General features: G+C 45.3%; 2 protein-coding genes across 2 annotated transcripts; one reads left to right on the forward strand and one right to left on the reverse strand.

The window, feature by feature from the left end:
• Positions 1–7,348: 7,348 nt before the first annotated feature.
• LOC124661227 lies at positions 7,349–13,965 on the forward strand. Its single transcript, XM_047199090.1, has 9 exons — positions 7,349–7,734; positions 8,653–8,744; positions 9,621–9,700; positions 10,611–10,652; positions 10,728–10,855; positions 11,359–11,539; positions 11,618–11,796; positions 12,685–12,933; positions 13,193–13,965. The coding sequence occupies exons 1-9, from the start codon at positions 7,559–7,561 to the stop codon at positions 13,434–13,436; spliced, it is 1,371 nt and encodes a 456-aa protein (XP_047055046.1). The 5' UTR covers positions 7,349–7,558; the 3' UTR covers positions 13,437–13,965.
• A 57-nt stretch (positions 13,966–14,022) lies between these two features.
• Positions 14,023–16,274, reverse strand: LOC124665002 (3-methyl-2-oxobutanoate hydroxymethyltransferase 1, mitochondrial). The gene is made up of 5 exons (XM_047202403.1): positions 15,885–16,274; positions 15,400–15,606; positions 15,152–15,298; positions 14,813–14,866; positions 14,023–14,717 (listed from the first exon to the last, which is right to left on the reverse strand). The coding sequence occupies exons 1-5, from the start codon at positions 16,272–16,274 to the stop codon at positions 14,466–14,468; spliced, it is 1,050 nt and encodes a 349-aa protein (XP_047058359.1). The 3' UTR covers positions 14,023–14,465.
• Positions 16,275–18,454: the final 2,180 nt, after the last annotated feature.

Genomic DNA, 18,454 nt, shown 5'->3' on the forward strand with positions numbered 1-18,454 from the left:
AGAAGGGGGGTATAAATACCCCCTCTCAAAATCCAGCCGTTGGAGACTTTCGAGGGCCGGATAATCCGGCCTAAGTTGGGGTCGGATAATCCGCCCCCCCCCCCCCAAAAAAAATCCGGCCCTAGAAAAAACCGGCCAAATATCCGGCCAAAAGTCCGGCCCCATGCCAGGGAAGTACTGCGCGACACTGCCTCTGGTGACGTGGGCATAACCCTTCGGGTACTCGATATTGCCATACCCGGTGCAAACTATGAAGGTGGACCAGCACGAGGACTCGACAAGCTGGACCTGCACGCGCCTCAACTTGGACTACAAGGAAAGAAGACTCCAATATGAATCCTACTAGGACTCTTGTAAACCCTAGCTTGGCTGATATATAAAGCCGGGCGGGGGCACCCCTTAGGGACAGACACAATCAGAAACATAATTTTAGAGGCAACACGCCTAGACACCGCAACCCGCGGATTAGAACTAGACTAGATCCAACAACTCCGCCTACGGCGGCCCCCTGTATACATATATTCATATAGTGGAAATCTAGCAGGACGTAGCGACCCTCCACCGCGGGGGCGTGAACCTGGGTACGTCGTGTACCACCTCGCTCCCGGAACTTCCGTCGTCGACTTTCTCTAAAACCCAAGCCCCTCATGGTGGGTATTGCCGAGGAACCGCCTCGTCAATTGGCGCCGTCTGTGGGAAGCGCGGCGATTGGATTTTGTCATCCGGGCGAGACCCTTCGTTTACATCAGCGGCCAGATCACATCTGGTGATTCGTCTACTCCAACTTCATCATCGACAGCAGCCAACTTCATCGCCACGCAGGAAACGACACGGCAGGAGATGTGGTCGTGCTTCGATTGGTTGCGCGCACTGGAATTTCTCAAAAGCTAGCCCAAAGCGAGACTAGTCCGAGCAAAGGGAAAAAGCAGCCAAGTTCGCATCAAATACCAAGAGAAACAAGAAGTGATCCACGTATCCCTGGAGAAAGCCACATGTGAAAAGAAAGAAAATTAGCTCTGTACGCGGAAAGAGATCAAGGAAGCATATGCTACTACCAAAGTGAACAAAGTTTTGTTCCGATCAGGAAGCTACGAAGCTCCACGTCGATTTGCCGTGTTTCGGCTGGCTGTATGCACTACAGCGCATACTTATCTAAGAAACAAGAAAAAATGGAGAAGAATCACTACACGATTCAGTGAGGAAAGAAGAAAAGAAAAGACGAAGATGAAATCATGTATGTACACGCCATCACCAGCAGGAACAGGTTATCGTGTTACATGGATTTCAAGACAAGATTAAAGAATTATGATTTTCGCATCGTCAAGTTACTCTGGTGTATGGCGGTATACGCCGACACGCCTACATCTGTTATTGCGCCATGGCACTATCGCCAACTCGCCATCCGACACAAGGATCTTCAGATCGGAATAAAGCTTCGACTATTTCGCCGGCGCACTCGCCAGGTTCGGGTGCTCATCTGATGCGGATCCGCTGCATCAAAACACTCAGAAGCTTACCCGCCGCGGACCCATCACTTCATCGGCCGCTACTTCCCCACGTGGATCAAGCCATCCGAGTTCACCAGTGACGACCATCCGATACAAAAATATCAGATTAAAGTAAAGCTTCGACTATTCTGCTCGGTTGATCGCGCCCGCCGTCACGCACTCGCCATACTGGGGGTTCGCCTGTCGTGAGCCCGACATTGTGGATTGGATATATTCGGGTGCTCATCCGCCGCGGATCGACCATGTCAATTGCGTCCTCTTCATCGACCACCTCAGCTAGCCATCGCATGGACTATCTTGGATGGCGTAATTACTTCGGCTGCTCCCGCCGCAGCGCCGGTTCGCTGGAATTGCTCGGGGGCTCCTGGAATATCTTCGAACTATTGCGGTTACTCCCATCGGGAGCGCCGGTTCGCTGGAACCCGAGGAGATATGAAGACTATTACTCCCATCGGGAGCGCCGGATCGCTGGGCGCTGGTTCGCTGGAATCCACGCCGGAATTATAGAAGATATGAAGACTATTACTCCCATCGGGAGCGCCGGTTCGCTGGAACCCGAGAAGATATGAAGACTCAAGTTTTGAAGAATTGCAGTAATTCGGGACACCCGAACTGCATCGTCAGGAACCTTGTTCGTATATTACAATGAACCTCGGAGCTCTCAGTCCCTTGAAGATTCGACTGTGCTCACAGTCCCTTGAAGATTCGACTGTGCTCACGGTCCCTTGAAGATTTGACTGTGCTCACAGTCCCTTGAAGATTCGACTGGGCTCACGGTCCCCTGAAGATTATTTCAGGGACCTTGCTATTTTCCTTTGCTATAGATGCCTCAAAGAGTGCCGCAAATAGCAAAGGATCATGAAGCAACGAAGACCGTGCTCTTTCCCTTTGCTATAGATGCCTCAAAGAGTGCCGCAAATAGCAAAGGATCATGAAGCAACGAAGACCTTGCTCTTTTCCTTTGCTATAGATGCCTCAAAGAGTGCCACAGATAGCAAGGATCATGAGAAAAACAAGGACATTAATCCTTCCCTCTGCTTCAGATGCCTCTACGAGTGCCGTACAAAGCAAGAGTTTGGAAAATATAAACACAACCCACGTTCGATATTTTACTTATGGAAATATCAAAGAACAACGGGCTCATCGGCAGAATCATTGCACCCGAAATATTCGGGAGTGACTGTCGAAACTTACAATCGGTTGAAAGCAAAGTTGCGCATACAACAGGTTTAGCAAAACCTGCAACACGAGCTGATCACTCATAATGATTTGCTGACCAACTAGTATACATACGTGATACGTCTAACGGGCAATTAAGATTTGCTCCTTCTAAATTTGCCAACGGCATTGACACGGTAAAAGTGCATATACATGTACCTACCAAAAAAACTTACAAACAATGGCATCAACGATGCTCAAGGTGCGTTTTGCCCCTTGAAATAGACAACAATGTGTCAACGGCACCTGAAGAAAACTGTAAACATCGGGTTGCTCGACTTGAGTCTACTCACGGTTGCAAGCATCAGTGCCCAAACTCGGGGGCTACTTCCATCGGGAGCACTGCATGCGCACCCGATAAAATCAACGGCTCCTCTGGGCCATCATCTAAATCATCGGCTCCTCAGGGCCATCATCTAAATCATCGGCTCCTTAGGGCCATCATCTAAATCATCGGCTCCTCAGGGCCATCATCTAAATCATCGGCTCCTTAGGGCCATCATCTAAATCATCGGCTCCTCAGGGCCATCATCATCGGCTCCTCAGAGCCATCATCCGAATCATCGGCTCCTCTGGGCCATCATCCCAATCATCGGCTCCTTTGGGCCATTATCTCAATCATCGTCTCCTCAGGGCCATCATCTCAATCATCGGCTCCTCTGGGATATCATCTGAATCATCAACTCCTCTATCTATGGCATCACCAGAGTCATCGGCAACAAGTTCTCGGAACTTGAAAAAGTCTACGGTGTTTGACTTAGCATTTTTTACACCCTATACATAACTATTTTATATTTATCTACAGGCTCGGGGGCTACTCCCATCGGGAGCGCTAGTCGCGCACCCGATAAAAAATATGGCAACCTCGCCAACAAAGAAGAATAAAGTTCAAGACATCGGCATCAACAATCAAGATCTTCGAGCAGTACAACTTGAGTCTATGCGTGGCTGCAAGCACCCGCCCATAGACTCGGGGGCTACTCCCATCGGGAGCGCTTCGCGCACCCGACCAAAAGCAACTTCGACTCTACATCAAGCACAAGATTCAACAGATGATCAAGTCATTCGGCGAAGACAACTTTAGTCCCTGCCCGAAGCTTCACTTCGGCCAGACACTCGGGGGCTACAGACGTGGGCATAACCCTTCGGGTACTCGACATTGCCATACCCGGTACAAACTATGAAGGTGGACCAGCACGAGGACTCGACAAGCTGGACCTGCACGCGCCTCAACTTGGACTACAAGGAAAGAAGACTCCAATATGAATCCTACTAGGACTCTTGTAAACCCTAGCTTGGCTGATATATAAAGCCAGGCAGGGGCACCCCTTAGGGACAGACACAATCAGAAACATAATTTTAGAGGCAACACGCCTAGACACCGCAACCTGCGGATTAGAACTAGACTAGATCCAACAACTCCGCCTACGGCGGCCCCCTGTATACATATATTCATATAGTGGATTGCTAGCAGGACGTAGCGACCCTCCACCGCGGGGGCGTGAACCTGGGTACGTCGTGTACCGCCTCGCTCCCGGAACTTCCGTCGTCGCCTTTCTCTAAAACCCAAGCCCCTCATGGTGGGCATTGCCGAGGAACCGCCTCGTCATCGGGTTCTTAGCCAAATTTTGGGGGCCGGATCTTTTGCAAATATCCGGCCCGCATTATCCGGCCTGGTGAAACTTTTCCAGCTTCCTTTTGACTTGTTTTTCCACACAAGTCACTCATATACATGTATCTATATAATCCCTGCACCACTTCATCAAACATTAATGTATCACATACATTGACATCAAACACACAAAACATATTGTGAGAGATGTTCTTTCAACACTACTAATGGAAACAGAAAAATTATGCATGTATGAATAAAATCAATGATCCAAAAGAACTAACCTTCATGTGTTTTTTCCTTCTATCGATCCATGCACTTAATCAACAAATTATGGTTGTGTTCTGTCAGCTCATACGAGAAGAGAGACGAGAGTAGCTGATTGTGTGATGTGAACTCGTACGAGAATAAAGAGGAGAGCAGCTGCGCATGTTTACGAATAATGCATTGAGCACCGGATGCTTATAAAGCATGCGCTCACACTTTTGGTGGTCATGTTCTTGTATCAGCGGTGGACATCGTTTCATGTCTGGGAATCATAAAATCAATTTTCTGTACAAGCATAGTATAAAGCACAAAAATAGTACCAAACATGTGAAACCGAGAACATTTCGTGCCAAATAGATGGGAATCAGCAACAACCAAGCCATCATTTCCGTGCTGCCTCGGAATCAGCGCACTCAGTGGCAGCAAAAGTCACCTCGGAGTCTAATACAATGATGCTCTAATTAGTAGAACAAAATACACTATACTACACCACAAAAAATATGCATGTATGAATAAAATCAATGATCCAAAAGAACTAACCTTCATGTGTTTTTCCTTCTATTGATCCATGTACTTAATCAACGAACTATGGTTTGTGTTCTGTTAGCTCATACGAGAAGAGAGACGAGAGCAGCTGATTGTGTTATGTGAACTCGTACAAGAAGAGAGAGGAGAGTAGCTGCGCACGTTCACGGATAATGCATTGAGCAGCGGCTGCTTATAAAGCATGCAACGCTACACACTTTCGGTGGTCATGTTCCTGTATCAGCGCAGACGTCATTTCATGTCTGGGAATCATACAATCAATTTTCTATACAAGCATAGTATCTACCCGAGCTGAAAGCGCAAAAAACAATACCAAACACGTGAAACCGAGGACATTTTGTGCCAAATAGATGGGAATCAGCAACAGCCAACCCATCATTTCCGTGCTGCCTCAGAATCAGCGCACTCAGTGGTAGCAACAGTCACCTCAGAGCCAGTGCACTCAACCTCGCAGTCAGTGGTAGTTAGTGGCAGGGGAGGCTTCTCGACTTGCCGCCACAACTGGTGGTGGCACCCCACCACGCCAGCATGCCGCCACGGGCAAGGGCGACAGGGCCCACCAATCGATGGTGCAGTTAACGACAGCTTGAGCTGCCCAACGTGCCGCCACTCCTCACGGCGGCAAGGCCTGCCGCCTCCGGCTACGACAACATGTTCCACGTGTAGCATGGCTAGAGTGCCGCCACGTTAGTTTTGACATTTGCATTGAGAGGTGGTCCTTTTTGGCATTTCACTGGGGCAGGTGGTCTCTTCTGTCAAAATTTCTAATAATGAGCTTTCAGAACCAGGGCACACAATCTATCTAGATAAGCCAACAAGCGCCAAGCTTGGCAAGCGAGGAGGGTTTGGTTGAATACTCGCATGTCTCGGAACCCAACCTGCCTTTTGGCCCTTAAGGCATGTACAATGGTAAGAAAGATATGCCTTCTCTTAGTATTCCACGTCATCAAGAGAAGACGATAAATATTTGGGTACAATGCATTATCTCTTATTGTCATCCCTTATAATAAATGAGAATTAATTATTTTTAGTAGGAAATTGTGTGACTAAGGAAATACAAATCGTACAATGGGAAAAATAGTTTTCTCTTATTTCATAAGAGATAATCCCTTAGCTAAGGGAAAGAAACCTTCTCTTTCTTCCTCCTCTCTCCACCAACTAAGCAAAAATCCTACGTGAAAAGCGTAAGGGAAGGCTGACATCACCCCATTGTACATGCCCTTAGATCTGTCCATCTTAGCCCAGCCGATCAAATACACTTTCCATTTGCCATTTTCCACTCCCCGCCAATAGTCTCTAACTAATTTGGTGAGATCATCACAAAGGGAGGCTGGTAGCTAGAACCCTAACCCTAGCCGCCGTGATGACCGCGAACCAACGAGTAGATGAGGTCCACCCTTAAAAATCAAAGGGGATGGCACGTGGAGGAGTTGAGAATGAAGACGGGGCACCGATAGGTAGGGGAGATGGGAACTGTGACCAGATCAGTAGGGTTTCATGGTTGATGTGAACTCTCCGCCTATCGCTAGCAGGAGTGCATGAACCATAATGTGTATGGGTTGTTCCCGAGCCAGTGTTGGATATACCCAGTTTTAACTTCATGTACAATGATTTATATATTACCAATGTTACGTAGGATGATTGATGAGTAGGAGCAAAGAGAAACAAAAAGAAAAGTTTGTCTTCTCTTAAACAAAAAATCATCTCTTAGTAAAAAAAAGACATGGACATCTTATCAAATATTATACATTCCCTACGAGCAATCGCTGCTCTTACTGAAGATAAGACAAACAATGAAGAGAAAAGTTCAATGTAATAAGTTTTTTTTTGCGAAAAATAGTACGGACGTAGAGGTTTACAAATACGCACATACACTCACTTTCAGTTATGCTCATATTATGAGCAGCCTCAGATATTGAATATAAGAAATTTGATCGAGCGAATGTTGAGATTGACGAAGCAGTAAGCTTTGCTCTATTTATTTTTTCGAATCGCTTTGCTCTAAATTTAAAAATCGCTGCGAGGCAAGCAAGGAGCATTGGCCGGGGAGAATAGCGTGACACGGCGAGGGAGTTGCACGAGATAAAGCGCGCATTGCGGTTGCGGAGCACACAGCCCCGCACGCAGTGCACGTGCAGACACGAACGCCCAACCCACCAGATTCCAAGTCCAACGAAACGCTACACCTCGTGCTCGTCTCACCGCCAGCCAGTCCACCCGCCGTAACATCAACCAACGCGACCACACCACCATCACCTCACCTCCTCCTCCAGTTCCACCCCCTCAACTCACCTCCAACCTCCTCTTCGCCTCCGGCTCTCACCCAGCCGTCCCGCCCTCCCTCCCCGTCCCATCGGCCTCCGCCGCCTCATCCTCTTCCTCACCTGCTTCCAATCTCGGGCCGCGCATGGCCGGCCCGGCCGCGGCAGGCGGCGGGAAGGGGCCAGGAGGGGTCAAGGTCGGCGGGAGCGGGGGCGGGGGTCCCGCCTTCGTGGGGCAGGTCTTCACCATGCTCGACCCCTCCGGGAACGGCCTCATGGCCGTCACCAAACGCTTCCACCTCCCCAACTTCATCGCCGACAGGTACACTTCTCTGCTCCTCCTGCAGCTGCTGCTTAATATAGCTCTGGCTTCCCCGGTTAGTCGCAAACACGAGATTGGCGCTTTTGTCTGGCCGAGGGGAATGCTTTACGCCTTTTTAATCTACTTGTAGACTTGTAGTAGTATTGAAAATGCCTGCGGAAATTTGCTACTACCAGTTGGGCTAGTATATCATGTAAGATAAATGCCCGTATCATTGAAGATTTCACGCTGAGAAATGAAGGACTGTTGCAGCTCTACCCTCTACTACATGTTCTGGCATATTTCTCACCTAGGATGTCATCGCTGCTACTCATCGGTGGATCTCTGTGTAAAGCCAGATGCGTCATGGACTCAGGAAACTTAAATCTACAAACAAAAATTAGGCTATACAATCTACGACAAGAATTATGGGACGGAGGGAGTACTATTTATGCGTCTGCTTTTGTGTTTTGCTTTACAATCCTTTAAGACATCCCCATCTAGAAATTGCACAATACTCTGTCACTTACATAGGGCTCTGAAAATCATGCTACTTTGGACATGTGGTGAGTCGGTCAGCATTCTGCTTTGTGAGGCCATCTAGTGTACCCTGCCAGACCACAAGATTGAACCGTGGATGCTATCCTACATCGTTGAACAATACGATTTTACTTCCCTTCAAAGAACTGTACTCTATTGGAAACTTTTGTACTCCCTCCGTTCTTTTTTAATTGACTCAGATTTAGTACAATTTTGTACTAAATTTGAGTCAATTAAAAAGGAACGGAGGGAGTAATTTAAATGCTTTGTTGGGTTAGAATGCTCAGTTCCTAGTTCAAGAGGGCAGAACCTTTACTGTTGCCTGCAACATTTAATTATGTCCTACTTGATAAAATGTTTTGGTTGCTAATTTTCTGCTTCCAAATTATTCCGTCTCAGGACTCCTACGTGGTTCAAAAGGATAATGTCACCATTGAAGAAGAGTGAAAGTGATCCAGTGTTTAGGTTTTTCATGGATCTGAATGATTCAGGTATTTTCCTTAAGAAATGCTTTGTTTTCTTTATCTGCTTGATGCATTACGAATTTAGTAGTTACTTGATGGGTGTCTGTCTAGAGTATATAGAAGCGGTGCACATAAGTACATAATAGTTCAGTTATTTTTAATACTACCTCTGTCCCAAAATAACCTGTATCCGTATCTAGAAAAAGTTGAGCAAGTTATTTTGGGACGGAGGGAGTATATTGTTGATTTTATTTCATCATTACAGGAGGAGTTGATATTATTGGCAAAATGTATTTTTCATAGTGGCCTTACATATAAAGACGAAGGGATTACAAAACCTCGGAATATTTTGGTAACCTGGCTTTTAGATGGCAGTGTAAGGAGTGACATTCCTCCCGTCTTGCCAACTTCAGTACGTTGAGTTGAGAACTGATGAGCAGTCCTGTGTTTCTAAGTTCTCCTGATTTTTTTTTTGACCGGGACTATGGCGGGCTTACACCGGCCTGAACCATTTTATATCAATGCTCAAAAAAGCAGCAGGATCCAATACAAATTTTTAGAGGACAGAGAGGGAGAGGACCTAGCGGATCAAAGTTCTCCCGAACTCAAACAGAGCATTACCCCTTACCATCTCTGACTTTGAGATAATGATACCCAAACTCATATGTCGGATGCTGAAGTGGACATTTGTTAATTTTTTTTGTTAATTGTTAGCTCACCTATGCTAAAAGGTCCAGGATTAAGCGCTGGGCAATGTCCATTCTGTTACTAAGCAACATTTCCCTGCATTAGTGATACAAAATATGCTTGATTAGTGAATTCTGGCTCTTACTCAATTTAGTTCTTCAAATATTCTGTTATTTCAGTGAAATGCTTTTAGCTAACTTGCTTCAACATCTTCAGTGTCCTATGTTAAGCGGCTAAATGTCCCAAGTGGTATGGTGGGGGCCTGTCGCCTTGATGTAGCATACGAACATTTCAAGGTATTTTCTTAACAAGTAAAATGTAAAGGCTGCTGCAGTGATAATTTTTCATTATGCGTGACTTTATTTTCTTGGTATGAGTTCTTTTGTTGCTGAACACTTCAAATCCAGTACTTCTTCATATAATGCTTTACATACAGAGCTGAAATGCTTCTCTGTCTAGATAGCAAAACTCACAGGGGTTAGATTTTGTTTGCTACATGATGTTGAGATGTGTTTGGTCAATACTAAAATATTTAGTTATTACGTAGTGTCTTGGAAAAATAGGTGATAGATTAGCCTCTGTGTATCATTGAAGTGATTATTTCTTTAGGTGCTTATGTGCATCTAAATCTAAACCCCTAAGTGTTGACAGAAGCGTCTATCCTTACATCTTAATATGGACATGTGCGCCACAGAGCATTTTTTTTAATAGTATTTGCACCAGATGTGCTGCGGTCCACATTAACATTATCCAGATAGAGCATGACCATTTGAAGAAGTGCTTTTTACATTTCCAGTTTTACGCCCAGTACCCTATTAGGCTATGTAATCCCAGTTTGCTCTTTGAGAATGTCTATTCATTTGTTGTGCAAAATAACAACAATTGTACTCTACAGTTAAGTGCTTCAGTAATTCATGTTAAATTCAACTTGTTCTGTATTGACCCTTACTTTTATTCCATTCTTTGGTAGGACTGACATTAAAAAAAAACATTAGCTGCATGCATCTTGGTTGGGCTCTTCTGTTTTTCTACATCATATTCATAAATGTTATGTAATATGCGTGTTGCAATATGGTATATATGCACAATACAATGTGTGAAATTTACAGAGGACCTCCCTATAATATATTTTCTGTATGAACTTTTAAGCATTATATACATATGCATATTTGGTTCAGTGTATTCAGGAAAGTTGTTGTTTTGCAGGAAAAACCTCACATGTTCCAGTTTGTTCCAAATGAAAAGCAGGTTTGTGATTAAATATTTCAGCTTTGCATATAACTTAAGATGTCAACTGAAACTATTTTTTTCTTCTCCTTTTAGGTCAAGGCTGCCAATAAGCTGTTAAAGTCAATTCCACAAAGGAGCAGAAGGAAAAAACTAGATGGCGTTCCTGTTTTTAGCGCTCAAAATTTAAACATTGCAGTGGCAACGAATGATGGAATTAGATGGTATGGATGGATCAAATTCTTGATTCTTCTTTGATCATTTCTCCACTATTTTGTCATGTCATACTTTACCAACATGCTGCCATTGTTTCCAGTTTGTGTTATGTTTGATGCACATCTTTTCCTGTGACAGTCAATATTGACAACTCAACAGTGTAGTTCTTTACATTTATTCTCTCCATGAATGTCACTATGGAGATCCAACTTTTCAGATTGCATGTTTTCTTTTCTTAGCTAGTATTTCTTTTTCTGCCAACGATGCTTTTGTTTAACAATCTTCCTTTTGATTCATGATATGCTGGTTCCTCTCAAATGTCAATGAGGTTAGGTTATCTGCACATGGTCCCCACTGATGTGTGCTCGTAGTCTGCCATGATGTTTCATGTGCTACCTATGTAGGTTCTTGAGCATACTAGATGCTTCTGTGTATGCCAGGATAAAATAGGAGATTTCTTAGTTGTCTCAGATATTTCATGAAAGTATGACATGAATTCTGCCGATTTCAGGTATTCACCATACTTTTTTGATAAAAACATGTTAGACAATATTCTTGAAGCTTCAATGGATCAGCATTTCCATTCAATAATTCAAAATCGCCATGTACAGCGTAGAAGAGACATTGGTGATGACAGTTTAACATCAGAAATACTTGAAGAAAGTGCAGATAGCTTCTTTGAGCCCCCCGAGGTACTATGATCATAGACAATATCTAGATTCCTATCTGTAGACTTTTGGCCTCTCATATTTGAAGGAACTGTTCTGTAGGTGAAAGAATTGATGAATGAAATCGGTCCAGCTGGAATACCATTAAATATTGTAACAAAAGCTGCCGAGATCCAGTTTCTTGATGTTGTTGATAAACTACTTCTAGGAAATAAGTGGCTCAGAAGAGCTACTGGCATACAACCACATTTTCCCTATGTTGTTGACTCATTTGAAGAAAGGTACAGATGCAATGTCATGATTGTCGTAGACTATTTCTCTGAGCATTTGTTTATAGAAGTCCTCCTTCAGTAGTGATGAACTCGTGGAGAGAGATTAACTAGCCAAGTTTTGAAATACTTGGTTTTCTAAATTTGCATTGCAGTTGACTCTGCATCTCCTAATTTTGCATATCTAAATACTGTTGTATCATAACTTAATAGCTTAATGGAGAGTGGACAAATGAGACCGAGCTACATGTAGCTCTTTATTTCAAAAATCCGAAAATCATATTTTTAAGTTTCAAAAAATTCTGGAAAAAAATCCTGGATGTAGCCAATGATGGAATCTACAAACATGCAAAATCTTAATGTGAAATTCTAGTACTTTAGGCTACACAAAAATGACAAATGTGTGGATCTGAGAATAGTGAATAGTTCACATTTAAAAACTATAAAACATGTCAGATTTTGTCATTTTTGTGTAGTTTACAAATACAAAGAATTGCACATTGAGATTTTGCACGTTTGTAGGTTTCATCATTGTCTACATCCAGGATTTTTTTTAGATTTTTTTAAAACTTAAACTATGATTTCCGAATTTTTGAAAATAAAGAGCTGCATGTAGCTCGGTCTCCATTTGCAGTTTTCGTAGCTTAATGGCCATATGTAGTATAATTGTCAAAATATTGAACTTGTAGGTTCATGTAGAGACAGTTATAAATATTCAATTGCCTAGCTCAAGGGAGGAACAAGAACAATGGCTGAACTTATCTTTTGGAGAGCTACAAATAGGAAGTTCTGAAATCACTGAACATGCATTTAATCCATTTCATTGTGGTATCAGTAGTAGCATAAGCCATTTGATTTCATTTTGAACTGCTAACATATATGTGGTGTTCACCCTTTCAGGACTGCTGTTTCCGTTGACAGGATTGATATCACTAGTAATAGTTCAACTACTGCTAAGGATGCTGACTGCTGCTCAATTAATCAGCAATCTCAAGCTATGGAGCCAAACCTTGATAGTGGCAGCCACAGAAAACACAGTAGCCAAGACCATGGCCAATCTCACTTCCCATTTAGCAACCTACTTCCTAATATATGGCCAGGGCATGATAGAGCGTTCAAACGGCGAGAAAATGACAGAAGATCCAGAAGGTTTGTTCTTGAATGACATCCTCTTTCCCTCCTTGTCCATTGTGGTGCAAAAAAGCGTACGCTGTGTGGGATACACATTTTTGTCAAAAAATGAATTCCTTATGATCTCACATGAAGTCACTTTATGCTAGACCAAACATTGCTTCAGTTTTTAGAGCAATTGAGATCACAATTTATCCTACTGTTGCTTCTTAAGGTTTGAGATCACAATTCAGATTTTTTATTCACTTAATTTTGAGTCCTCTGATTTCATACACAGATATGATGCCAGCATGAACAATGATTTGCAACCAAACCCTCTTCTCCCCAAAATCACCATGGTTGGCATCTCAATGAGCGAAGGTGGGCAGATGAGCAAAGCCAACTTAAAGAAAACAATGGATGACTTGACAAAAGAGTTGGAGCAAGCAGGCGAAAAGCCGGTTTCCAACGTTGAAAAAGATCCTCTGTTTGTTGCCAACGTTGGTGATTACTCTAGGATAACAAAGATTAGCTCAACATGAGATTCATTCTTGCAAAGCAGGAGAGTGAGCACCATCCTGCCCTTCTCATGAAGGGCTTCTGATCCACCTTACATCTTAAGCATCCAGTTGGGTCTGCACGTTGTGCATACTTGATGTCTAACAAAATCAGCCAAACGTGTTAATATTCTAACTTCAGAGTGTCCTGTAACGCTGTGCTGTAAACTGCAGGAGGTCTTGTAACTTGTATGTATGTTACTCAGAGAATGCGCGCATTCGATTGCCTATATTGTTTTTACAGTACACGAGGTTCTGCAAGATATTCCTACTTTTTAAGAAACTGACAGAAGATAGTCTGCTGAAAGACGCCTGTCAGTATAATGTATGCAGAATGTTTGCTGTTATTGTATGTACCACCGACTAGTACTGTAAGAAAGTTTGTCGATGTTCTTTTTTTATGGGGAAGTTTGTTGATCCGAGTTAGTCATGAATTAGACGGTGTATTTTCTTCAAAATTGTGAATTAAGTGAATGGTGGAAATCATATGTAGATTGAAACAGCTCATACTTAATTCTGTTGTTCTTACTTGATCAGAGGAACTGAGAAATGTTTCCGTTTAGACAACTAATTTGAAGTGTTAAACTGAATCTGCAGGCACTGCAGCACGCACCATGTTTTTATTCTGCGATTTGCACAAAATGGGAAAACTGGCAGAGCAGGAACCATTTTCTTGGTGTACACTAACAGCTACTTATTCAAAGGCAGAGGATACATGCCTTCAGAGTTGAGACACCGGAAGCATTTATCAAACGCTGGCTTTCAGTTTTCAGAACTACATTGTGCTAGGCACTGCTTGTACGCTCTAAACCGAAACTATTTATTTATTCAAATGCAGAGAATACATGCAATAGCCTTAAGATGTCAGAAACATTTGGCTAACACTTGGCTTTCAGTTTTCAGTTTGCCCCTGCAGTCTTGGCAGGATTGCACCGAGGCAGGAAGCCGTTGTGCTAGGCCGTCCTTGTACTCTAGATTTAGCTATTGCCGTCCACAACAATCAACCACCGTAGATCAACTGTTTTCACTCGGTTTCCCTTCATTTTCCGAGTTCTCAGCGGCAGCCGCTGCAGCATCAGCAGCTTCACCCAAACCCATCTTCTGTAGCGCATTCGCGAAGCCATCAACATCTGTCGCAGTGATTTTATACGGGGTGTGACTCGGGCCAGGGAACGACCGTGTTTCAACTTCTTGCTTGTAGTCAGAGAGTGCCTTGTTAATTACACTCCCGACATTGCCAAATTGTTTGCAGAATTTTGGCGTGACCTGCAGGTAGAGCATTATTTGTACAGACTAAGGTCAGGGTAAACCGCAAGAAAACCAATTTGCTAAGCAAGGGTTAAGAAGACAGTCACATTTACCTTGGCGTGATGTGGATGTTGCATCATCCCTAGCAAGTCATGATACACTAAGACCTGCATGACAAATATGCTGACATGAGGGCTTCATGAATGAACAAAGAAGTCAAGTGTATGTTTTGGAATACTACAGTAAACACAAAATATATAAGAACAAAGAGGATGTATGGCATTCAAGTGGCATATTCAGCAAAACTTATTCAGGTTGTGCTAAAAGCCGCATATAATGTGCATGTAATGATGAATTGTTTATAGAACTAGAATGAATGTGGCTAACAAAATATATAGATTTTCTTAAAAGATTGAAGGAAATGATCAATAGAACATGATAAATAATTGCACCTGCCCACTGCAGAATGGTCCAGCACCGATGCCAATCGTTGGGATTTTCAATGCTGATGTAGCAGCAGCTGCCACCGGAGCTGGCACACACTCCAACACAACTGAGAAGCAGCCAGCCTCCTGCAAGGCAAGTGCTGTCTCTACAACCTACACACAGTAGCAGAATATCATGGAGCAAAATGTATGTGGCGACATTGAACCGGATACATGCCCAAATTGCCAACGACCAAAACTTCAAAAGCAGGTACCTTTACAGCACTATCGACTGTCTTCCCCTGTGGCCGAAACCCACCAAGCACACTGATAGCCTGCGGCGTGAGGCCAACATGCCCCATAACAGCAATTCCGGCCTCCACGATAGCCTTGGCTGCACTGATTCTCGATGGAGCCCCTCCTTCCAACTTGATCGCATCCATTCCACCTTCTTTTAACACCCTCACCGCAGAGTCAACAGCCTAGAAGAAAAGGGCATATTATATGAATCGACCCCAATGTGCCATTCAACAAGAATTACCGCTCTAACACGAACAAGCATAAGCAAATTCTTTAACAATGACAACGAAAGGAAACTGGAGAGCTAACTTTGGGGAGTGTAAACACATGACGCTCCTACCACGTCAGCAGTGGCAAAAGAAGCAATTGCTAGCGGGCCGCATTTACTGCAGCTTCCTATCTCCACCAGATCAAATCGGAGCGGACGAAAATGGGAGGGGCGGCCGTGGGGAACTAGTACCTGAGTGGAAGAGGACTCATAGCATCCGAAGGGGAGGTCGCCGACGAGGAGCGGGCGCGACGCGCCCCGCGCCACGGCGCGGCAGTGCTCGAGCATGACGTCGAGCGAGATGGGGAGCGTGGTGTCGTGGCCGTGGACGACCATGGCGGCGGAGTCGCCGACGAGGCAGACGTCGATGCCCGCGGAGTCGACGTGGACGGCGGAGGGGTAGTCGTAGGCGGTGACGACGGTGATGGGCTCCCCGCGGCGGTGCTTCCCGCGGAGGGTCGTCACCGTCACGCGCCGCGCCCCCGCCGCCTCCTGCGGCCGCGGCCCGCCGTAGACGGTCGACTCCGGGACGTTGCTCAGCATCCGCCGCGCCAGGCGCCGGAAGGCCTGCCGCGTCGCCATCGTGGGAGGCGGCGGCGTGCGCGTGTGCCGTTTGGTTGGTGCGACACGAGCGCGACGGTACTGGATATTGAGAATTTTTGGAGATGGGGAAACACGGGGGAAAGTGGCTTTAGGCTGGAATTTGGAAAAAGGACGCGGGGTGTTGCAGGGAAATACGAACTACAGTATTTGACAAAGCTTTGACAAAATATAACACATCTTGGTTTGCACTTTGAGAGAGGCATCTCCACTCGTCCTGTCGACCCAAACCGGAAATGGAGGCGCCGGCGCAAAAAAAAAAAAAAAAAACGCAGCCCCATACTTCAAGACTTCAAGTGACGTTTAAAGTGTTCCCACCAAAATACTCCCCCTCCCACCATTTCGACGCCAACATCATCCGGTTCCCCTCTCCCGCGCCGCCTAATCCCATCACCCCACCCCCCTAACCAGACTAGGCACCCTCCTTGCGCCACTTCCGCCATGCCACTGAAGAAGTATGTCGCTCCCCGCCCGATGGCAGCGGCCACCCCGCGAAGAATAAGGGGAAGGACAAGAAGGAGCGACCAAAGGCGATGACCAACGCCGAGTGGGCTTTCGACCTGCGGCGCCATTCGGTGGAGAACGTGAGCCGCCGACAGAGGGAGGCGAAGGCGAAGGAGAGGAAGGTGGCAATGAAGCAAGCGACCATGATGGAGAGGGCCGCTGCAATGGCAGGGATGGCGGCTCCGCCTCACTTCCACTCCAGTACATCCTGCCGCATGGAGTGTGAGCCAAGGCAGCGTCTCGTCGCCGTCCACCATGTCGCCGGTGTTCCAGGATAGCCAAGGTAACAAAATGTATCGGTTCTCGCTGGGTTGCCATGACTTCGACCCGCTCGGTGGGTTCAACCGTACCACCTTCACCGCGCATTATCGCCTGAACTCCACCTCACTCTCTTCAATGGCCGTGGGCCTCCTCCTCTACCCGGCTACTAGCAGTTCATCGCGAGCAGCAGCGACCAAGGCACGCACGAGCCGTTCGGCGGAATGCCAAGCGACTCCATCATGGCTGACATCATCAATGATGACACCAAAGGGAAGAAGAAGGCCGCCACTGCGCCGGATGTGGAACCGAAGAAGAAAGCCGGTGGAAGCACGCCAAAGTGGAGCTCGAGGGAGGACGAGTGCCTCACCGAGGCATGGAAGATGGTGAGCATCAATCGTTTCACCGGCACTAACCAAAACTCGGATTGATATTGGAAGAGGGTGAAGGTAGTGTTCGACGACCGACGGCTTTTGGACCCATACTTCAAGGCATTGCACCACGGACGCAATGAGTCGGCCATGTCTCATCGTTGGCACATGATCCAACATGATTGCAACTAGCGGCACATCATCGTGAAGGAGGTTCACCGCGTCCATGTGTGATGACCCAGCGTACCACTGCATGGTGTAGTACACAAGTCGTTGACATAACACAAGTGAAACACCGTTCCACCCATATTACATCTCTCAGAGTGGTACAACAGAAACATATGCGAGTCCAAGGTATGTCTATAGAAGTACACATGAACTGTTTACATCAAATCCACACAACCTCCTACTTTACAGTGAGGTAAAACTTCAAATAAAGCTCCAGAAGAACGACTCGTAGTCTATCTTATTGCTAACTCAAGTTTAAGAGCTAATTGGCTTGCTATAGAAATCTAGCTACTGAGGTGTTATGATTTGGGAAAGGTTCCCTTCTATTACTAGTCTAGGTTTCCATTATAGCTGATGCAGAAGTTGACTCCATTGACTTCTTTGATTGAATTCTCCATCTTGTTGCAGTTGACTCCTTTGTCTTCGAGTTCCACGGTAGTTTCTCCTTCGGTGCATTGCTCTAAGAAGGGGGTTCAAACGAGATAGAATGAGTACGAGCGTACTCAGCAAGTTCATATTAGGAAATATGTGTATCATGCACTAGCTACAGCCATAGACCGAGAAAGTCATAGGACAATGCAAGTTTTCATAAACATTTCTTCAAAAGATTTATTTTATTCTGAAAACTATGCCCGTCGGTCTTCACGGAGTTGACCAGAACTTCGTGGAGTTCCTTTCTGCCGCGTTCGCGGTTCCCTTCCCGGAACGAGGAGTGACAGATCCAATTCGGTATCCTCTGCGAGAGGTGCGTTACTTTTCCCATGAGAGACCTTATCCTTGTTGCCAACCGGCCTTAAGTAT

The sequence above is a fragment of the Lolium rigidum genome, chromosome 6 (genome assembly GCF_022539505.1).
Source record: "Lolium rigidum isolate FL_2022 chromosome 6, APGP_CSIRO_Lrig_0.1, whole genome shotgun sequence".
NCBI classification, from domain to species: domain Eukaryota; kingdom Viridiplantae; phylum Streptophyta; class Magnoliopsida; order Poales; family Poaceae; genus Lolium; species Lolium rigidum.